We start from the raw sequence: 24287 nt of genomic DNA, 5'->3' as shown, positions 1-24287 counted from the left end.
AGGAAACCCACGCAGACGCAAGGAGAACACAACACACTCCTCACAGACAGTCACCCGGGGGAAACACACGCAGACACAGGGAGAACACACCACACTCCTCACAGACAGTCACCCGGTGGAAACCCACGCAGACACAAGGAGAACACAACACACTCCTCACAGACAGTCATCCGGAGGAAACCCACGTAGACACAGGGAGAACACAACACACTTCTCACAGACAGTCATCCGGAGGAAACCCACGTAGACACAGGGAGAACACACCACACTCCTCACAGACAGTCACCCGGAGAAAACCCACGCAGACACAGGGAGAACAGTCCTGTTACCAACCTGGTTCTTATCATCAGTAGATCCCCAGAGTTCAAGTGTCAGAACTGGTATTGGGAGAGAAAATGGGATAAGTGCCTCCACATCTCGGTTTCCTCCTTTAACAGCTTTATATTTCTGTAAATCTGCCTTTGGCTAATGCCAGTTCTAAAAAGCACAATGTAACTAAAACGTGAGCGGAATTTAATTGAATTCTACGCAGAAAACTGTCCTTAAACGAGGATCCCTCCTTAAAAAAGACGCCGGTTCCTCCGTGAGGAAGCACAGCATGGTGGAAGTGACAGGTCATAGATTCTGAGTGACTGATTGAGAGTAAGACAATGTTTCAGACAGCCTGCTAAGCAGCGAAAGTGCCGTTTTTCCCGACGCATCAAACTCCAGAAAAGCGTCGAGAATCATTTGGGAGCAAATTCATCATCATTAGTGCGAGGCGCGTGGGCTCCCAGTCTGCCCACGTTCCAGATAATGACAAATTTGGGCTAAAATAAAGAAATGAAGCATGGTGCATAGCTGCTGGTTATGGACTTGTTAGACTTATTAAAAGGAGCAAGGTGATGCTTATTTGGGTTCAGGGGGAAGGGGAAGGAAGCAGTTCAGTAGACATACATCTGTTCGGAGCTGCTTGAATTCTTGCGTTTATTTGTCAGTGTTGCTTCCATGAGGACGGGTGAGGAAAGGAGAAAAGGAGAAAATAAAAGAGAAGAGAAAACTGACGAGCTGAGAAGCCACCGCTTCATAAATGCATATAAATGCAGCGTCTCTTTCACAACAGCTGTTGTTTGAAGACCGCCCTTGAGAAGCGCACTATAGGCCATTCCACCTTCAACTACCAAGGATAAACAGTTGCCTTTTCTTCCTTTCGATCCCTTTTCAGTCAGATAACCTTCCTCTGCCGAACCAAACTCAATCTCTCGCTCTTTCTCTGGCTGACAAAAGGACACAGAATTGGTATCTAATTCTCTGTGGCTAAAAGTGAGAAGCCTTCGCTCGGCGTCCTCCGGAACAAAGCGTAAACCCTAGAGGTCACATGGCCGGGGACGAGCACAATGGCAGCGTGGGGTTATCTGGGTGAGAAAGCAGTCAGGCCTGCAGCTATTCATACCTTCACACCTCAAGGCAACAAAACCATTATCACTGAGGGGGAAATGACCAATACACTACCTCCTCCAAAAACAAAACACAACAAAACACACAGCAATTTAAGCCACATACTGAGGCCCTGAGAAAGAGTGAGTGAGAGAGCGAGAGAGAGAGAGAGAGAGAGAGCGAGAGAGAGAGAGAGAGAGAGAGAGAGAGAGAGAGAGAGAGAGAGAGAAGATGAAAGAAAATATACAGAGGAAAAAGAGGTTGAAGGGAGCATTAGAGAGGGATAGAGTGAGACAGAATATTTGAGGGAGACTACGGAATGGAGAATGAGTGAGGCACAGAGAGAGAGAGAGAGAGAGAGAGAGAGAGAGAGAGAGAGAGAGAGTGTAGAGAGATGCAGACAGAATGGTTGTTATTGGTCTCTGAAGAGACAGTGACAGGGAAAGTGGAGTCCTTGGGTTTACACACTGTGATGGTTTGCAGACAACAGACCACAAAAAAGAAAAAGAAAAAAAAGTTGTGTGTATTCCGGAGAATACCAATGACCAGCGAATTAATTTGTAGCCAGAAAATAAACATATAAATATGTGCACAAAATTAACTGTGCAGAATTAAATGAAAATAATAATTAAATCATTCAGGGTTGAGTTTGGGTCCAGAGCCTACCCAGAATCACTGGGCACAAGGCAGTAACACACCCTGGAGGGGGCATCCTTCACAGGGCGACACACACACACTCACCTACGGATACTTTTTGAGTCATCAATCCACCTACCAACGTGTGTTTTTGGACTGTGGGAGGAAACCGGAGCACCCGGAGGAAACCCACACAGACACAGGTAGAACACACCACACTCCTCACAGACAGTCACCTGGAGGAAACCCATGCAGACACAGGGAGAACACACCACACTCCTCACAGACAGTCACCCGGAGGAAACCCACGCAGACACAGGGAGAACACACCACACTCCTCACAGACAGTCACCCGGAGTAAACCCACACAGATACAGGGAGAACACACCACACTCCTCACAGACAGTCACCTGGAGCGGGACTCGAACCCACAACCTCCAGAACCCTCGAGCTGTGACAGAGACACTAACCTGCTGCACCACCTATTTGTAAATAATGAAGCACTTTAATAAGATTGTGCTGTTGTGTGAACTGTGCTGTGTGCTTCTAGTTCATAAAGTTTTGGAACACACTGTTGTAATGGAAGGGCGGCACGGTGGCGCAGCAGGTAGTGTCGCAGTCACACAGCTCCAGGGGCCTGGAGGTTGTGGGTTCGATTCCAGCTCCGGGTGACTGTCTGTGAGGAGTTGGTGTGTTCTCCCCGTGTCCGCGTGGGTTTCCTCCGGGTGCTCCGGTTTCCTCCCACAGTCCAAAAACACACGTTGCAGGTGGATTGGCGACTCGAAAGTGTCCGTAGGTGTGAGTGAATGTGTCTGTGTTGCCCTGTGAAGGACTGGCGTCCCCTCCAGGGTGTATTCCCGCCTTGCGCCCGATGATTCCATGTAGGCTCTGGACCCACCGTTACCCTATATTGGATAAGTGGTTACAGATAATGGATGGATGTTGTAATGGACTGGTGTCCAATGTGCAGTGATTCCTAGTGATGCCTGATCACGAGGAAGTGCATATAGAAAACAAATGAATAGATGAGTAATGGAATTTAAAAAATCAACAAAGAATGATGAACAAATTAACAGATGAATAAATAAATAAAATACAAACAGAAAAATTGTACAATAAAAGCCACAAAGTAAAGATTTTGTACGACTGAGAAGGGGAGAGTGAAAAAGAGAGAGAAGAAAGAGTTAGAGAGAAAGAGAGACAGAGACTGAAAGAGAATGACAGAGAAACAGAGAGAAAGAAAGAGAGAAGAAAAAGTGAAAGAGAATGACAGAGAAACAGAAAAAGAGAGAGAGAAAGAAAGAGAGAGAAGAAAGAGTTAGAGAGAGAGTGACAGAGAAACAGAGAGAAAAAAGAGAGAGAGAGAGAGAGAGCTGCAATGACGTCACTGCACACCTGTGTGTTTATGGATGACCTCACTAAGTGATACTCTAATCAACATCAGCTCTGCATGCAAATATCAGATATCTGCTTTCAGACAGACACAGAAAAACAGGCACACACACACACACATACACACACACACACACACACACAAACAAGCAATCAAACAGAGTAAAGCACAATAATCATAACATCAGAATTACAGATGGACATTAAATACAGGTTAAAAAGGAACACACACACACACACACACACACACACACACACAGCTCAAACCAAACTTTCAGACCATTTTCCCACTGAATAAAATTTAATTTCTGAAAGTTACTTTGTAATCACAAAAAAAAAGAAAAAAATTCCAGCCAATTATATCTCATGGATGTGAGCAACAAAATATCAATTAAAGGTGTTCAATGCCTTATACTTTGCAGGAAATAGTGTTTGATTAGGTACATCTTTGTTATCATGCTCTTGAAAAGTGATTTCACAATATCAGATAGTTTTGATGCCATTGGGAGTTCTCTTAATTGTTGATACATATTTTTATGTCAGTTAGCAGTTAGTTAGAGTTTAAGTCTTGGTTTAGCCTCGGTGTAGCTCTATAACTGCTGTGATTACGTGAAGACAGGAGCAGGCTGCTGTCCGCAGGGGCCTCTGACGTCTGTGATCTGGTCAGAGATACAGAATGGATCTGGACAGCGGACCTCTGCCAGTAAACACCTTTCTGACCATCCTTTCACTCTGACCTGCTGTACATTCTCTCAGACGCAGGAAAGGACTCATTTCTAACACTAGGTCTTCTCTATGTGTTTACATTTTATTTTTTATATATTATAAGAGAATTCTATCATAAGAGAAAACGTCATAATTTAAATCATAAAAATAAAAAGTAACAATAAGATAATTAATTAATTAATTATTAATAATTAATAATAATTAATAATTAAAAATAATTAATTGAGAACTGATCCGTATGGTCAGATGTGTCTACATTCGTGATGACAGGAACGCGTGACGCAATGAATGCACCTAGGGCTGGACAATAATTCAATACTGATATATATCGCGATTTATAAAATGTTCCAATAACAATGATATCGTTTTTGAACACATTACGTAGAGCATCAGTCACTGACTAATGGCACTGTCGTCACTTCACTGCCCCCAGTTTTAAAGTAGGTTTAAAAACATCAATATTGACAAAGCCAAGGGGTTTGTGTTTGAGGGTGATGTCATGTTTCTTGTTTGTTCTTGGCTGTTATTCTGTGGCTTTCGTGTTGTTCATATCAATTTCGGAATTATATCGTATCGACTTAAATGAAGTAATATATCGCGATACATATTTTGGCTGAATTGTTTGGTGCCTAAAAAAGCAACCTCATGTACATTAATATTTACAGATACATTTTCTAATGACTGAGAACAATTTTAAGAACGTTCTGAGAGAAGGTTTTGATATATTCTTTAAGCAGAAATTGACAACACGTCTGCTTTTTTTTGTAACATGATTCTTACGCGGAAAAGTCAACTCGTTATTTCACAGACCCTTATTTGGCTTCTGTCTAAAGATGTTAAAAGATACTGAAGATATGATTACTATTGTAGTATAAATGTCTTTAGTGTCAATGCTAGTCTTAGTGTTAGCCTCAACATGCTAGCCGCAGGCTAATGAATGCATAGTGGACTGTAAGTATGGTTAATGGCTGTGATAATTGTGTCCACTACCTGGTTCAAGACCTCAGTGTGACACAGTCCCTTAACACCATTAGTGAGATTAGCATTATCTATTTAGCATCGCTTCTCAGATGCAGTGGTGATAACTTGAGTGCTGGTCACTGCTCCAGCTGACCTTGCACATTAGACTGAAGATTAAATAAGGGAAAAGGGCATCCACAAATTCTATTTATATTTGTAAATTGCAGGCTGTGCAGTGGGTCAGGGCTGGTTCGTGTGGCTGATGCCTCTAATGACTGTTTAACAATTTTGTCAGTTCTGTATTATGATACATAATGCACATATTCATTAACTTGTAAATGAACACAAATCCATCTGGTCCATCTGAATCAAATTCAGCAAAAGTAATGAGACGAGCCACTGTTAATCAAGATGCAATAACACACACTCCGCTAAAGATCAGCCAAGGGGTCAGTAAGGCGAGCAAAATAATTTCCATCTCTGACAACGAGATTTCCTCCTGAGAAAATGAAGATGGCCACCGACACGAGCGGAATATGGGGAAAACTGTTGAAAAGCTCAGACACCTAAAATAAATAATAAATACATTTGTTTCCGCTCCCCTCCCCCTCCCCCCGCCCCCCACCAGACCAACCCCCACTCCCTAAAAAACAATCAGGCAAACCTTGAGGATAAAACAGCCTTTGTACGGACTGCGAGGCAATAACGGACACAAAAGATAAGCTTGAATACGAAGTAATACAATTTACTTTCAAGAGCAGAGCTCCTTTTTTCTCGTTACATTTGTATTTCTTTGTGATCGTGCCTCCATTACGGCCCACGAACAAAGATAACAAAAGAGCCAGAGAGGGAGATGGGGGAAAAAAAACATGACTGTGAGAAGAAAAAGGAGAAAAACGTAAAGGACAAACACTAATACAACCACTACGTATTACCTGAAAATAACACATTTATTAACTCATTACGGAGCACTCAGTCTTTCCATTTCACTTAAGCAGGCCACGGTATTCATGAAGCAGAGGTAAACAGTACATTGTGGTCATAATAGGTTAATAGCCCCCTGAGCTAGAGGCTAAAAAATGAAAATCGGCTAATGAAGGGTGTGTTTGAGTTGGAGTCCTTGGAGGTATTGAAAGGCCTCTGGGGTGCTCTGTGTGAAGTATGGATATAAGAGGCTAGGAGCTGAAGAATTCCAGTGCAAATGATGTGTGGGGAAAATTTAATAACCACAGTTTTCTCTTGAACCTTAAAATGTAGTCAATCAACCAAGACGTGCTCTTTAATTTCGCTGATAGCCGTCTAATACCTATCTATCTAATATCTAATACCTTAGCTATCTAATACTGTGTTCAGTAATATGGCGCCTCTATCTGCTCTAGATTTGATTATGAAACATTTAGTAGTGTTCAGTTTTATTGACAGTAGTCTGTCACATCACGTCACTGTTGGAACCTGATATCATGGCTGAAACGTACCTATGCTACTAAAAGACCACACCAGCTAAGACGTACATTTAACTACGTTTAACTTGACATGCGCCCCCTAGCCTCTAAGGCCGCTTGGAAAACGGCATGCTGAACCAAAGCATTCAAGTAGAAGATTATTTAACTTTATTTAGTGGAAAAATGTGTAGGGCGGCACGGTGGCGCAGCAGGTTAGTGTCGCTGTCACACAGCTCCGGGGACCTGGAGGTTGTGGGTTCGATTCCCGCTCCGGGTGACTGCCTGTGAGGAGTTACGCCCGATGATTCCAGGTAGGCTCTGGACCCACCGTGACCCTGAATTGTATAAGCAGTTACTGATAATGAAAGAATGAATATATACATATATATCTATATCTATTCACTTGGCAGGTTGCAGCTGCTCTTACTCGCACGCGAAACTAACTACATTTCCCACAATGCCGGATTGTAGTTTAGTTTCGCGCTGCAACCTGCCGAGTGAATAAATATATATATATATATATCTGTCTGTGTAGGATATTTTATTTTGCTTGACACCAAGACCTCCCTCTAGATTTATATATATATATATATATATCCCAGTAAACATTAACGTAATATAACATAATATAATGTAATGACTGTCGTCTAATCAACGTTCTCTTAAGGTTGAAAATGAAAGTTGAAAAGACGTCCAAACACAGACATTGAAAGACGACTATTAGACGTATTTTGGACGTCCATTGACGCTTAAAATATGTCCTTGACGAACAGACTACTTTTAGACCTATTTACAACGAGGGACCAGGGACGTTCCTTGTTTACTGGGATATATATATATGTGTGTGTGTGTGTGTGTGTGTGTGCTTTTGTATACTGCATTTATTTGTTTTTATATACACGTGGCATATCAGTTGATTGCAAAAATTTTCTAAACACATTTTTCCACTAAAAAAGTTAAATAATCTTCTGCTTGAATGTTTTGGGGGCGCATATCAAGTTAAACGTAGTTAAATATACGTTTTAGCTGGTGTGGTCTTTTAGTAGCATAGGTACGTTTCAGCCATGATATCAGGTTGCATTCGTTTGATGAGTGCTAGTACAAATGTATGATGAGGAAATGCTGGCACTGGACACCCATTAGTCCAGATATTTCTTTGGCCATTACCTGTTAAAGCCAGTGCAAAAACAAACTGTTTCACTACATCCCTAGTTGGGAGAAAAGTGTATAAATGAGATTTTTCACTGAACTACGGCTTTAAGAGGAGTAAGAAGGACCTGGACAAGAGCCCTTCGGCTACACTCCTCATGGGGCCTAAACATCCATCAAACAGTGAGAGGGGAAAAGCCTCGAGGTTAACTTTCCTTCACATAAAAACAAAACAAAACAAAACAAAAGAAACAAACACAATCCCAAATATATACCCACAAAACGACCATATATTACACTTTAACTAAACACATTGTAAACGTATGTACCTGTGTGCACATAAATGCCGACAAGCTCACACACACACACACACACACACACACACACACACACACACACACACACACACACACAGAGTTCCAGACAGCCCTAAGTGCCAGGTGTGAAGGCCGAGTGAGTAGCACTATCCATTCCCATCAGATCTGCTCAAATGAGAAACAGTGAGACCTTCAGCAGGAGGTCACACTGCTGATTACAACCCAAAACCAGTTTCAATGGCCACACACAGACACACAAACAAACACACACACACACAAAACCTCCTCCAGCCATGGCTAGAGACATTAGGAATTGTGTATCAAGGGGCTGGATTGCATCCTATAACAGGCAGAGTCAACAACTAAACAACAGTAGACTACCTCTATCACAGAAGCTCTGCTGTCCAGGCCAAGCTCTTTCCCAGACACGGATTTATCCGGCAACATACACTATTCAGCACAACTCGCTGCCCTAATGCAAAACAACTTGTAACCGAACAAAGATCTCTCTAGGCTTTCTCTCTCTTCCAGGCTGGAAACCTCTGGGCTCGCAAGTGATTTAAACTTTAGCTCAGCCACAGTTCTGGACTCAGCACACTGGATTCACTGAACAAATGCCAGGGAACACAACAACAACGTAACAACAGCACAAGCACCGTCCTCGCAGGGACCGAGTTTCCTCCATCACACAAACTCTCGAGCTGCAGTGGTTCCCGTCTGCAGCTCCTCAGCTGACAAATGATTTACAGCAAACCTTCTCACAACTCGAATGCAGCGAATCAGCCAGGTCATACACTGGAGCTTGGTAACAGCTGGATCGTTGTCAGGGAGAACAATGAAGAGTGGAAGCTCATCAGCACCAAATGCTAAAGTTTTTCCACCTCATGGTACATACAAAACTCTACTCGAATACCCTCTGCTTTATTGATTTTCGGTTTGGTGCCTGGTTCCTGGAGTTGGGTACTGGTTAACACCTGTTAGCTCATGGTTCTAAGCGAGCTGAGTAGGGACTAAACAGTAATCTGTAAGAATTGCAGAGAGGCTTGTCCAACATTGTTGTGGTTTCCAAAGCATGCAGTTCCAGTTAGAAACAGTGTTTTGCATCACACTGGTTATATTTCGCGGAGGGGGGGAGCTGTGGAAAACAAACTGAGTACCAAGGACCAAAAAAGCATGTAGAGCCTAGCTGAGTACGTACCTGCAAGGGAAGCTCAGCTTCCCCTAAAATGTCAAAAAATAAGTGATCAAATATATACTGTTGGGTGTACATGTCATTGAATAAATATTCACTACAACGCACTCAACTTTTGTTCAAAATCAGCTTCTTATCACTGGTAAAGATGCGGCTTTCCTCTCAATCATTCCCGCAGCTTCACGGTGCTTTAAACAGTGAGTTCAATAGCGAAGCAGTGAAGTGCAGTGAAACGAGACGAGTCATTGGATAAATGCTGGGCTTTGTCCCGCCCATCGGACGCTCAGCTTCTGCATGATGATTGAATGATCTGTCTGAGGCTGAATCCCTTTTTGATTGACAGCGAAATGAGCGAATCAGCGATCCTTTGGTGTAAAGATCCGTGGGAGCATTACATTTTCATTCTGTTCTGAGTTGAACCGGAGACTTTCCGAAACCTCTTAGCGGCATTTTCTTTGTTAAAAACGACTAGCGACAAATCAAGCTTCTATTTCTGGTGGGTTTTTTGTAGCTGCTTGTGTTTGGAGACTGACTTCTATCACTCTTTCTGACTTCTATCGCAGTTTCTGTCCAGCGGGTGCTGCTGAGCCCCTCCACCGTCACAAAGCACTCACAGGCGGACACACTTCACATGGGCCAAGGCCGTTTAAGCAGCCTAGCTCTGCTGGCCATTGAGAGGACACTAGTCAAGTCCCTGGAAAAGACGCCTTGTTGGTACGACAGGGTCACAGATCATTTTCTTGAAAAGGAACGGAGGGTAGAATTTACGTATAAATAAACCCACACATTTTATGATGTAGGCCGAAATTGAGCTTCCCCTCCTTGAAAGACCAGCATCCGCCACTGGTATGTACCGTCCCGTGAAAAAGCTCCATTAGAGTGTCGTTAGTGCTGGGCGATATGAGCGCATATCAATATCAAAATTAATTTAACATTTTACCACAATTACGATTAATGAAATATTATTGTGTTTTTGTATTTTTGACACCTTCATAATTCAGTGACGAGGCTTGTAGTGTAAATGTGCTCCAGTATTAAAGCTGGGATATTTTTTCTAATGTTGCTGGGAGCTTGTTCCTCTTTTTTTTTTTGGTACTAGCTGCATTTAGGTTGCTTCCATGTGGCAGATAGGGGCAGAATCACCCGACTACAGCTTGGTAACATGGTGGACATAAGTGAGGACATAACAGAATAAAATTAATCGATATTATAATAAATATATAAACTGTTTCTTTCACTGAAAATTTATTCCGTATTATTATAAACCATCTGCACTGTAGAACAACAAGAAAACAGCAACACGACAAAAGCCAGCCTTTACTCAACTGAACCAGTACATCTCGAATATAAGAGCGCACTGCTACTCACCAGCACACTTGGTGCGAGCTCTGAGTGGTGGGCCGGGGGCACCGGTGCCCCCCTCCAGGGGCCGAGTTAGCAGGACACTGATCTCGTACTCGGTGTCTGGGTCCAGGTGGCCGATCTTGTGCGAGGTCTTGTCCACGGGCTGCAGGTCATACATGGTTCCAGAGACAGTGCGGTACTCCACCTCACGGTTGATGATGGGTCCATCGCCATTGATGGAGTTGGCGTTGAGCTGAATCCACAGGTAGGTAGCACCCACTGCTGTCAACTGGGGAGGGGCAATGGGTACTGGGGGCTCTGAAAGGAGAGGACAGGGCGTTAAGAACCTGGAGTGCATGTTTTGAGACAGTGGTTACAGTATAAAATAAGAAAAATAAATAAATAAATTAAAAAAACATTTGGACGCCAAAGAACACAGAACAAGACAAGCCTGTGTGGTACACTACTGTATTCACGCAGGGTGGTGGGGTATTACACTGGCCCTAGAGCATCCCTCTGTTTTCCGCAGTGTAGGGTATTCCATATTCATTTGAATGCACCTCATTTATAGCTTGAAGGGCTTGTTAATTAACTCCTAAATTAATGGAGAAAAACTCTACATAATACAGATGTAGTCTCCTGGAATTAACTAGAGGGTTTGTTGATTTTAGAACAGGTCTTGGGTCAACTCAGACGGTGCGGTGGAGGGAAAGGCCATCCCGAACAGTTCTTAGTAGAGAGGTAAATAGAGGATGTATCTGGGAAAGTGGCTGTCGATCAATAAACCTCTTGTCCATGGGTGGAGTTATTGATGAAACAGGCCCCGTGTATGTTTGGGAAGGTGCCGTTATAAGTGCTACAACAAAAGAATCTTGCACAGATGACATCTTTTACTGATTGCAGCTCAGAAAAGGCAAGGTCAGAGAAATGCCCCTCTAGGTTCTTTATTAATGTACAGAATAAAAAGCCTTGAGCATAAGTGCAGGAGACAAGCAGAATCATCAAAGTCACTGTCAGCAGTGATGTAGCGCAGAGCGGTGCTAGCCACTTAGCTGCAAAATATCAGGCCCAGACTCGTTGGAGGTTTATTGACACCACTCAAAAGATTAAACATCTGTCTGAACGGGACGCTTTTTTACTGTACAGTACATTTATAGAAGCATAGGTCAATTTGAACCAAACCAAGAAACGGATACCAAGCATTCGTATGTTCTGAAATAAGAAGAGAATGCTGGGTGTCCAACTCAAGGAACGTGTGGTGGAAAGTCGGTATCAAAGTGAGCAAAAAATTTATTGGAATAAGGAAATGCAATGCATAGACCCCGGTGGCGAAGCTGGTAGGGTCGCAGTCACACAGCTCCAGGGGCCTGGAGGTTGTGGGTTCGTTTCCCGCTCCGGGTGACTGTCTGTGAGGAGTGTGGTGTGTTCTCCCTGTGTCCGTGTGGGTTTCCTCCGGGTGCTCTGGTTTCCTCCCACAGTCCAAAAACACACGGTGGTAGGTGGATTGGCGACTCAAAAGTGTCCGTAGATGTGAGTGTGTGAGTGAATGTGTGTGTCTGTGTTGCCCTGTGAAGGACTGGCGCCCCCTCCAGGGTGTATTCCCGCCTTGCGCCCAATGATTCCAGGTAGGCTCTGGACCCACCGCGACCCTGAACTGGATAAGGGTTACAGATAATGAATGAATGAATGCATAAACCCCTCTAATCTCCTTCTCCCCTGGAACAGTTTCTCAAAAAGCCTTTATACCCCTAGCCCCTCCCTAATTATACAACAACTATCATTCTATTGTCTCATATGGCCATGAAGTTACATTACGCAGGTGTTTCTAACTATCTGTGATTCCGCTCCCAGAGCCCCCTTTCAGACTGTTTCAACTAGCTTCAGTTATCTCCACTCTGAAGGTCAAGATGGGCCTGCACACATACACACATAAGCCTGCTGCCTTCACAGAGTGTTCAAGAAGGGAATACAACGTTACTCACACACCATTATATGGCTTTTGCTGATATAGATGAAATATCAATCCCTTTAATTGATTATGAATCATTTCAATAAACAAATTCCATCACAAACGTAACTGATAAAGCAGTAGATCCTTTGATCCAGGTTCCAGGCCAGGACTTTACAATGACCAGTTGGTATGACACTGTACCTCTCTAGTCAGACGCATTAACAGCTGCAGATATGGACATGATGACCTCTGCACTAGGGTTTTACAGGAAATGCTTGACAAAGGAAGTAAAAAGAAAAAACAAAACCCATAATCTTCAATGTCAATATTATGTGTCCCATACCTCGGACATTTTATCTTCAGAAGAAATTTACTAGACACAGAACGTATAAGTTCTTGCATCATAAAGCATCAATAATTGAGCCTTTGAGCGTCAATACTATTTTCACTCCAGTGTGGTATTGACTTTCCCCCCCGACTCTAGTGTGTGTGCATCTACTTGTGCGGTGAAAGAGGATACTGCTGTCAGTGTGAGTACAGTATATAGGTTGGCAGTGAAAATGCTATGTTTGCACGTTTGCTTCTTACAGTCAAAACAAAGACCGGCACGCTTTTGCAGGTTTCCCAACGTGCCGTTCCAGCTGCATCTGCTTCATGAGCAGCAGGAAGAGCTGACTGAGTCAGTCAGACAGGCAGGTGAGACAAACTGCATTATTGATCACCAAACCCACTTCAACCCACAGTGAAATTTCATTCATACATCTTGCTGAGGACTGAGGTATATGAGTGTGTGTATATGTGTGAGAGTGAGAGAGAGGGACAGAGAGAGAGAGAGAGAAGAGAGAGAGAGAGAGAGAGAGGAGAGAGAGAGAGTGAGAGAGAGGAGAGAGAGAGAGAAGAGAGAGAAGAGAGAGAGAGCGAGAGAGAGAGAGAGAGAGAGAGAGAGATGAGAGAGCAGAGAGAAGAGAGAGAGCGAGAGAGAGAGAGAAATGAGGAAGAGAGAAGAGAGAGAGCGAGAGAGAGAGAGAGGGAGAGAGAGAGAGAGAGAGACGAGAGAGAGGAGAGAGAGAGAGAGAGAGAGAGAAGAGAGAGAGAGCGAGAGAGAGAGAGAGAGAGAGAGAGAGAGCTGTGACTGAGGAAGAGAGAGAGAGAGAGAGAGAGAGAGAGATTTAGCCCAGCAGAAGTGTCCGTTGTGCAGGAGTGTTTATATGCATGGCTACAGCTGGGACATTATCATTGATGAACACATCAAAACTTTATGCCTTTGGCAGGCATGGTGCTAGCTGTGTAGGCTATGGTCCCGTAGGATGGCATCGTTTTGTGGGAGAATATATGCCCGCTGGGGCATGCAGAAATGATTGGATGCCTACCACAGGGCCGTTACACTATAGCCAATATGATAATAAACTGTAATTCATATTTATTGCAGAATTCATCTGACCACAACCTGATCGAATCGGGAAGGAAATACTGACACGAAGTAATGAATAAATAAGCCGAGGGTGTGTGAGCGTACGCTTCCACTGAACTCTACAGCCATGAACAACCAAACCTAAGGCCTGTGTATAAGGCATCTCAAGTATGTCTCTTTTATCAATACAGACATTAAACAACACACAGCTGAGTTCTTTGATCCTCCACTGTTCATTCACATCACTGTCACTGATTCTTCAAGGTTCTAGAGTAAACTCAGTGGTTCTATATGAACAGCCACGAAGACTAAAAGAATCATTTCAATCCCAAAGTGTTTCTCCCTCTTAGTGACGGAACATCTGCTTTTCTTCTCAAAATATATTTAAAAGTAGTTTAATCAGTTTTTCACATTTCAAAAACACCATTTAGAGTGTGCTGTGTTTGCCCTGTGAAGGAATGGCGCCCCCCTCAGGGTATATTCCTGCCTTGCGCCCAATGATTCCAGGTGGGCTCTGGACCCTGAACTGGATAAGGGTTACAGATAATGAATGAATTGAATGAATGAATGAACGGAATGAATGAACGAACAAATAAAAAACATGCTTTAAGAACGAAGTTCAAACCTAGAAGTCTAGTGTATGTTTAAGGCTTATTTCATTTAAAAGGTAGCACAGTAGGCATTGAAAGGTCTGTGCAGTATGTAATTACTTCTCTGTAGTGTGTCTGTTTTATATAACATCTGAACTTACATCACACCTGGAATAATGTGTTGTAGGGTTGTCATGACAAATGCAATGGTCACTCATGTGTACTGAAAGCTAGGAAAGCTATTTTCCTTCTCCTGAAACGTTATCAGGTTTGAGATGCAAGGTTTATGTGTGACAGCGATATGTGTGTGTGTGTGTGTGAGTGTGTGTGTAACGCAGCCATATGCAGGTCACAGATCTTACAGATGGCTGTCCCATAGTGACCCCCGGCAGGTCCTCCTAGATATTCCATAATCCTTCTCTCCACAGCCGGCCAATCAAACATCACCTAAAGTGAACCGTTTAATCCACCTGCTTCTCAGACAGCATGCCAAATTAGAACAGAGAGGGGAGGATGAGAACGTGTCTGGCACTTTGAGCTCAGACCACACATTAACCCCTCCAGGGTCAACAAAACACACAAATTGCTGACTGATGTACGCTTATATCCAAATGTTTGAACTCCCTGGGGTTATGAGCATCAGTTAAAAAGTTTATAAGCAAGATTTTTGCTGCTGAAATAACAACTTAAATCTCATTCATTTCAGTTTTTCATTTAAAAATTAATTAATTCATTCATTATCTGTAACCCTTATCCAGGTCAAGGTCACGGTGGGTTCAGAGTCTACCTGGAATCATTGTGTGCAAGATGGAATAGCAACCTGGAGGGGGCGTCAAGTCCTTCACAGGGCAAACACACACCTCACCCACCTACGGACACTTTTGAGTCACCAATTCACCACCAACGTGTGTTTTTGGACCATGGAAGGAAACCGGAGCACCGGAGGAAACCCACGCAGACACAGGGAGAACACACCACAACTCCTCACAGACAGTCACCCCGGAGGGAAACCCACGCAGACACAGGAGGAGAACACACCACACTCCTCACAGACAGTCACCCGGAGCGGGAATCGAACAGTGTAACGTAATAATCATATACGACTGCTGTTATATTATAGTGTATACCACTGCTTTACTCTGTCCTGTAAGATCGGCATGAAATGAACTGCAATTAATAAGACGAACTACAAATGAATCTAATAATTAAATTATACAAAGTATTTATTATTACCTAGTTCAAACTCTTCAGAAACTGATTTTATTCAACACATTCTTTAATGTAGACCACAACTGAGAAAATATCTGTGTAAAGAAAACATTCCAGCGAAGAGGAAGCTATTACATCAAAAACCAACCCCCTTTGCCCTACGTCCACATGCAGATATCTTCCCCCTAAACTTAAATTCCTGTCTGACCAAAGCCCTAGTTTTGGGATGTAGTTGTTGTAGACCATAGTCAGAGGTGATTCTCAATCAGTAGTTTCACTTCATCTATAGAGAGCAGCAAATGATCAAAAGTTCTGACAGAACGCTAACCCATCTGAAGCACAATATAATTTTGTGGAGAGCTAAGTCTTTTTTTGCTCAAACAGCAGAAGGCCAGAGAGAGAGTCAATACCAGTATGTTATTAGAACTGTGCCTGTTTCACAAATAGGACACATGCCATCTTATGACACTAATGTCAATACAACGGCTCTGCTCCTAATACAGCCATTCTCTCATGTGCCCTTATGTCCACAACCTAAGCACCCACTTCCTAGAAGAGCCCGGGAACCATGGCTGAGCTGTTAGACTCTCTCTCTCTCTCTCCCTCTCTTTCTCTTCCTTTCTCTCTCTCCCTCTCTCCCCCCTCTCTCTCCTCCTCTCTCTCTCTTCCTTTCTCTCTCTCCCTCTCTCTCTCTTCCTTCTTCTCTCTCCCTCCCTCTCCTCTCCTCCTCCTCTCTTCTCTCCCTCTCCCTCCTCTCTCTCTTTCTTTCTCTCTCTCCTCCTCTCCCCCCTCTCCTCTCTCCTCTCTTCCTCCTCCCTCTCTCTCCCCCCTCTCTCTCTTCCTTTCTCTCTCCCTCTCCCTCTCTTCCTCTCTCCCCTCTCTCTCTTCCTTTCTCTCTCTCTATCTGCCTCTCTCTGTCTGTCTGTCTCTCTCTTCCCTCTCTCTGTCTGTCTCTCTCTCTCTATATATGTCTCTCTCTCTGTCTGTCTGTCTCTCTCTCTCTCACTCACTCTCTTCCTTTCTCTCTCCCCTCTCTCTCTCTTCCTTCCTCTCTTCCTCTCTCTCTATCTGTCTCTCTCTCTGTCTGTCTCTCTCTCTCCTTCTCTCTCTCTCTCTCTCTCTCTCTCTCAGTCTCAGTTAAAAGAGCAGTGTTCACATTAACCTCAGGTGAAATCTCTATAACAAAAGAGCATGCACCACAAACAATATGAAATTATGTTTACTATTATGATCCAATCAAATTCCATTCAAAAAGCTTTATTACACACATTTTGATTCCAGTGTATTTCTATTCACGTTGAACAAAGAGGAACAGCAAAAGTCCCCAAACCAGACAATCTCTGACCCGTTTTAACCCATAAGAGCCCAGACACAGTCCACCATGAAGCCAAATTATGAGAAATATAAAACAGACCAAAGAGACAACTTGGAACACTTTTTTCCCCCACATTTCTTGCTGTATTCCATAATTATTAATGGGTTAAAATCCCAATAAATCATAAACATCACCACAACCATTTAGCAACTTGTATGTCAACATTTCTTCTTCAATTGGTGAATTGTTAAAACAGTTGGAGACTTAGGCACATCACGGTTTAAAATATAAAATTAAAGCTGTGTAGGGAACCTTCCAGACGTTATAAAATGATTTGTGACACATATGTCGCCATGGACTACGCAGCGAATATATTGTCAAACAGTTTCAGATGAGAGATCAAAATCTTATTTAATTTCAACATTATTATTTATTTATATTATTTTTGTCAAATGCCCCGAAGCACTGAAGTTACTGTTTACAATTCTGGACATATTCGCTCACTCATGTTTAGCAAATTGAATAGTCCCCAAAAGGGGGTGCTGTTAGCACTGAAAATACATTCTGCTGCCCACACATCACTGAGACTAACTGGGTGTCCTTGTTTATAGACTCCTAATTACAATCTGGGGGCTCCAAAGTTGCACATGTTTAGTTTATTTAAAACATGCAACATTATTGTAACTAATCTTTTTAAAACCTAAAAGGTGACTCCAAACATAAAACAAAAATCGCTTACGGCAAAGGTAAAAGACATGCATTCTGTTGTGCAATATGTGTACGTGTATATGTTCTCTCTGTTATCCAAGAAGAGAAATGACTACTCCCCGCTGCCCGCTGGCACTGAGGGAAGCTCCATCCATCACAACGGTGATGGTCCTCAGCCAAGCGTGACCCGGCAAGGCGAGCGCTGCGCTGTGCTAACAGGCTAACAGGCCGTTTTAAAACGTAGCAGTTGCAATTGCTCGCCTTTATAAAGACATTCGTCACACCTTCCGGCTCATCACTCTCAGCTCGGGCCCTGTTAAAACCATGATAACTTATTAATGTACAGATGTCACAGTACTGTCAACTGTTTTACAGCCACTCAGAGGATGGAAAGTGTTCCCTCACGCCAGGATTTTAATTCTTGGAGAGGAAACTTTAGCCCCCACAGTTGCTGTCAAACCAACAGGCGAGACTGAGTCTTCTCAATACAACACTATCTCACATTTAGCCCAACTCCTGCCACCACGGACAATAGACCCCAGCTAAAAATAATTGTGTGGGTGGAAGAGGAAAATGAAAATAAAGGGGTTGGAAAACAGAGGAGTGGCAATAAAGTTAATTCCTCTCTGGGCTCTTTTAGAGTGTCCAGCTTTAGTGAGCTTAGCCTGGGACAAAAGACTGTAAAGCAGCAGATTAGCAGCAGAAACATGTGGTGAGAGATGCTAATAAACGTCTGGCAGATGCTGTAAGCTTTGGCTTGCATGAGGACGGACACAAAAACAAGAGAAGCTGGGATGACAATATGTCTTGAATGCGTGTTTTTGTGAGAGAGGGGGTGGGAAAAAGAGGATGAGAGAGAGAGAGAAAAGCACTTAATGAGAGAGTGACAGAAGAGAGACAAAGGCCCTGTCTCAATTTTTGCCATAAGCCCTACATTCCTCTTTGAAGTGATCACTTCTGTGGCATTGAAGGGTGAACTACAGAGGCGTAAGCAGAACTTCAAGGCACCAGGAGATTTAAAACAGAACAAGGCGCATTCCGTTCACTCCCCCTTTAACTGTACCTTTAAAGGAATATTAAAGGCATGCTCTGAAGCAGCTGAGTAGACCATATGTGCAAATGTTAGACACTTAACATGAGTTCATTCTCAGCTACTTTAACTCTCTCTGTTTTTCAAATAAAACTGCAAAAGATATGTTTTTTTTCCAATTGCTTATAATATTTCTCAAAACTGATTCTACTCATGCTCTGTACTGTGTATGTTCTGCCATACTGTATTTACCCTGCTATTAATGTCTATTCAATGTTTTTTATGTATTGTCTACAGTAAGCGTCTTTGAGTTCTTGAAAAGCGCTATATAAATATAATGTTCCTTGTATTATTATTATTATTATTATTATTAAAGAGCATGTACAGTAGACACAGACTATGTTTACATGCAAAGGTTTTCTCCAACTTTATTAATTCCATATATATATTAAAATCGAAAATGTGCAGTCAGGGGCAGTAGTGTCGCAGTCACACAGCTCCAGGGGCCTGGAGGTTGTGGGTTCGATTCCCGCGTCCGGGTGACTGTCTGTGAGGAGTGTGGTGTGTTCTCCCTGTGTCTGTGTGGGTTTCCTCTGGGTGACTGTCTGTGAGGAGTGTGGTGTGTTCTCCCTGTGTCTGCGTGGGTTTCCTCCAGGTGACCGTCTGTGAGGAGTGTGGTGTGTTCTCCTCTGTGTCTGTGTGGGTTTCCTTCGGGTGATTGTCTGTGAGGAGTGTGGTGTGTTTATCCCTGTGTCTGCGTGGGTTTCCCCCCCGGGTGACTGTCTGTGAGGAGTGTGGTGTGTTCTCCCTGTGTCTGCGTGGGTTTCCTCCGGGTGACTGTCTGTGATGGAGTGTGGTGTGTTATCCCTGTGTCTGTGTGGGTTTCCTCCGGGTGCTCCGGTTCCCTCCCACAGTCCAAACACACACGTTGGTAGGTTGGATTGGGTGACTTAAAAGTGTACGTAGGTGTGAGTGTGTGAGTGAATGTGTGAGTGTGTGTGTTACTCTGTGAAGGACTGGCGCCCCCCTCCAGGGTGTATTCCCGCCTTGTTGCCCATTGATTCCAGGTAGGCTCTGGACCCACCGTGACCCTGAACTGGATAAGTGCTTACAGATAATGAATGAATGAATGAATGAATGTGCAGTCCAGAGTCCAGTTCAGAGTGAGAGGAGAGTACAGTACATTACTGGAGTTTTCGGTTTGTGTTTCATTCCTTTAATTGCTTTAAAATTATGGCAGAATGAGTCTGCACTTATTAAAGAAGGAGTGAGCGGAAGATGTCATGTCCCCAGACACAAGCAGGATGCCAGTCCCCACGACCCATGACATGAAAGGTCTGGATGAAAGTGTGCAGACAGGTGAAGACAGGTGGGAGAGGGCCATACTGAAGGAACTTTCAGATTTTGAGGTGAATGCAACATTATCTATTTCACATGGCAGTCATTCGTAATCTTCTGTGACTGTCTTGCCCCCAACAAAGACCATTTCGCATGAGCCTCAGTTCCACTAATAATCGCAGTTGGTGTCGCCTTATACAAGACCTTTTGGTACCAAGTACTCCATTTATTTCCAACCCACTTCGCATCCATAAAGCACTCAAGATATTTGTCGATCTGTTCTTCAAAAATAGATACAGTCACAAATCTAAACAACACGTTTCTGAGCTTGTCTGTAACTGGGAATTAATCAGATACACGACTGTACACGACTATTATTCTTCCAATTAAGTGTTTATTTATATGATTATCCCACCACAGAATCTGTTTTTCTCTCTGACTATTCTATTCTGGATATATTCTATTTCAATTAAGCTTTTAGTCTGATTATTAAAATGTTTATCAGGCAGAGTGTAAACATGGCTGCAGAAATCCCAATGACGCACACACTGTTGGCATTATCTACATAGAAAACCATAAATCAAAATGTGAAATCTCAGAAACAATGATGAACTACACAGTGTCCCACAAACTTGTGGCCTTTCCAGTGTCTTTCCAGTGTTATTATAAATATATAATATATTTCTTATTGATTCTAACAGCACAAAATCAATGCCGAATCATCACTGTCCCATCAGTTCATTGTGATGCATCATCTGACACACCTAGCCATGTGCTGTGTATGTATAAGGGGACTGAAAGATGGAGGAGAGAGGTGGACGACAGTGGCCTCCTTAGGGGGCACATCTGACACTGGCAGGCAAAGCAAATAGGTCTGTGTGTGTGTGTGTGTGTGTGTGATGGTCGTGGCGGGGATGAGGGCGAGGGGTGGGGTGTTGTTGAGCAGCTGTTGCAGGGCTGTTGTCCAGGCTGGTCAGAGTGTGAAAGTGTGGTGTGGTGAAAGAAGGAGAGAGAGAGCAAGTGTGTGTGTGCGTGTTAAGGGGTTAGGAGGAGTGTGGACAGCTGTGGCCTGCTTCAGTACAGCACCTGTCTTCCAAACATATACCCCAGAAATCCTACAACCCCCATCACTAATTCTCTCGTCTCTCTCTCTCTCCTCTCTCTCTCAATAGATTCAACAACTCTCTGTCTTTTCTCATCTGTTCCTTCCTTCACTCTCATCACTTCTCACCTTTTCTCACCTTCTTCCAGCTTACTCCTCCTCCTTATATTTGTTGTTTACTGTCACCCTCTCATTTCTTCTCTCCCCTCTGATCTTGTCTCCCTTTCCCTCTCATCTCTTATTCTCATCTCCTCTATTCTCCTCTGTACTACATTTTTTCCTCTCATCTTTCTCCACCTCAGCTTGCTTCCTGTCCCTTCTCTGATCTAATCTCTGATTCTAATCTCACCCCCTTTTCTTTTTTTCTCTCTACCATCCCATTGTCTCCTGCGTGTGGCCCCTAGTCTCTTCTGTCTCAGGTATCTACAGCAGGTATTGAGAACCCTTGCCTCCTGTCCTCAACTCCTCCTGTGCACTGAACCTGCCCTTGTCACCTGAGTTGCTATGGTCCTAATTGGGCCACTCTGTGTGTGTTGTGTGTGTGTGTGTGTGCAGCTGAATAGCAGATCCACAGATTGAGAATTGGGAAGAAGCAGCTATAATGAGTTACACCCAGGATCCAGCCACTCTGATTACCCACTAGTTTTTGCTCATTAGAGCTGACATGGTCACGAAAAAGCCACAGATCGCTGGTTCAACACCAATTTGGCCTCCAGGCAAAGCTAAAGCACGTTTGTGTCCGAATGAGCAAGATATCAGGCGTAGTTGGTCGAGTCCGGCAGAAGGGTTAAGGCCCTAAGGGAACCCGGCAGAGCGATGCTTGTGTGCCACCAAGCAGAACCCATCAGCACAGAGAACATCTCTATAAAGAGCAGTAAGAGTTTACGCTAAGTACATATTATTAAAATGCATAACAAGATTTCTATCATTTTCAAATTCATTCATTGTCTTTAAGAGCTTATCTAGTTCAGGGTCGCGGTGGGTCCGAAGCCTACCCGGAATCACCGGGCGCAAGGGCGGGAGCACATCCTGTGAGGGGGGCGCCAGTCCTTCACAGGGTGACACACACACTTACAAACACCTATGGACACTTTTTGAGTCACCAATCCACCTACCAACATGTGTGCTTTGGACTGTGGGAGGAAACCCATGCGGACACAGGGAGAACACACCACACTCCTCACAGACAGTCCACCTCCGAGGAAACCCACGCAGACACAGGGAGAACACACCACACTCCTCACAGACAGTCACCTGGAGGAAACCCACGCAGACACAGGGAGAACACACCCACACTCCTCACAGACAGTCACCCGGAGGAAACCGACGCAGACACAGGGTGAACACAACACACTCCTCACAGACAGTCACCCGGAGGAAACCCACGCAGACACAGGGAGAACAACACCCACACTCCTCACAGACAGTCACCTGGAGGAAACCCACGCAGACACAGGGAGAACACACCACACCACTCCTCACAGACAGTCACCCGGAGGGAAACCGACGCAGACACAGGGTGAACACAACACACTCCTCACAGGACAGTCACCTGGAGGAAACCCACGCAGACACAGGGAGAACACACCACACTCCTCACAGACAGTCACCCGGAGGAAACCCACACAGACACAGGAGAGAACACACCACACTCCTCACAGACAGTCACCCGGAGGAAACCGACGCAGACACAGGGTGTGAACACAACACACTCCTCACAGACAGTCACCTGGAGGAAACCCACGCAGACACAGGGAGAACACACCACACTCCTCACAGACAGTCACCCGGAGGAAAACCGACGCAGACACAGGGTGAACACAACACACTCCTCACAGACAGTCACCCGGAGGAAACCCACGCAGACACAGAGAGAACACACCACACTCCTCACAGACTCACCCGGAGGAAACCCACGCGCAGACACAGGGGAGAACACAACACACTCCTCACAGACAGTCACCCGGAGGAAACCCACGCAGACACAGGGAGAACACACCACACTCCTCACAGACAGTCACCTGGAGGAAACCCACGCAGACACAGGGAGAACACAACACACTCCTCACAGACAGTTACCCCGGAGGAAACCCACGCAGACACAGGAAGAACACACCACACTCCTCACAGAAAGTCACCCGGAGGAAACCGACGGAGAACACACTGTGTCGCCCCTAATTTTTCTAATTAAATTACTAATATCAATATATTTATTCACTAGTTTGTATGTGCAAAAAGAACATGAAACCACAGGACTAAAGGATCTAGGCCTAGTCCAAGGTTGGGTTCAGGATGTTCTGACAGACAGCTCTCTGTAAAGACAAGGTAGGATTAAAGCAGTCTGTCACCTGAAGCTGTGAGTCTGTAAAATAAATAAAAAATAAATAAAAAAATAAAAAATCTCCAGGACCATAAATTCAATTCACCGCTCAACGAGAGCGAGAGAAAGCGTGCGAGGGGGAAATTGAGGTGGAGAAATATTGAAGGCCATTACCTAACTCTCGCGGCTATGGAAGAGAGAAGGAAGGGAGGATTTAGAAGCGGCCGCCTCTATAAATTCATATCAAATGACTGGCGGAGGCCTGCGTCGGACAGCCTACTGTACATCAATACACTCTTGCCTTTATGTCCTTCAAAGAGGATACACGCTCGGTCAAGGACGGGCGCTCGTAAAGTTGCAACACGTACAGACACATCAAAACAAAGGGAGTGCAAGCCATTAACATAAAGCGCACATCAATCTTCCTCACGGCAATCATCAGTTTGGCAATGTGCTCAAGACATAGTCCCCCAACCCCTCTCTTTCTACAGCTCTGGAGCAGGTTAGAGACTGATATATGGCATTCTTTAGCATAGAGGTGAGCCAGCACTGAAGTAGACTGTAAAAGTAAGAGGAATATGTGCTTGTGTAAGACAGAGAGAGAGAGAGAGAGAGAGAGAGAGAGAGAGAGAGAGAGAGAGAAGTGAGTGAGAGAGAGAGAAGAGAGAGACAGAGAGAGAGAGAAGTGAGAGAGAGAGAGAGAGACAGAGACAGAGAGAGAGAAATCTGATAGAGTGTG

General features: G+C 44.1%; 1 protein-coding gene across 1 annotated transcript in view; it reads right to left on the bottom strand.

Annotated features, from left to right (window-relative positions):
- LOC136675477 (receptor-type tyrosine-protein phosphatase mu-like) overlaps nucleotides 1-24287 on the bottom strand; it is a 244894-nt gene that overhangs the window by 111108 nt on the left and 109499 nt on the right. Inside the window, exons 7-8 of the mRNA XM_066652026.1 lie at nucleotides 15665-15693; nucleotides 10599-10892 (exon numbers count right to left, since the gene is read on the bottom strand). Coding sequence (XP_066508123.1) covers nucleotides 10599-10892; nucleotides 15665-15693 — 323 coding nt within the window. The remainder of the gene's footprint in view (nucleotides 1-10598; nucleotides 10893-15664; nucleotides 15694-24287) is intronic.

Source organism: Hoplias malabaricus, chromosome X1 (assembly GCF_029633855.1).
Source record: "Hoplias malabaricus isolate fHopMal1 chromosome X1, fHopMal1.hap1, whole genome shotgun sequence".
Classification (NCBI taxonomy): domain Eukaryota; kingdom Metazoa; phylum Chordata; class Actinopteri; order Characiformes; family Erythrinidae; genus Hoplias; species Hoplias malabaricus.
This window is presented reverse-complemented; position numbering and strand designations above follow the sequence as displayed.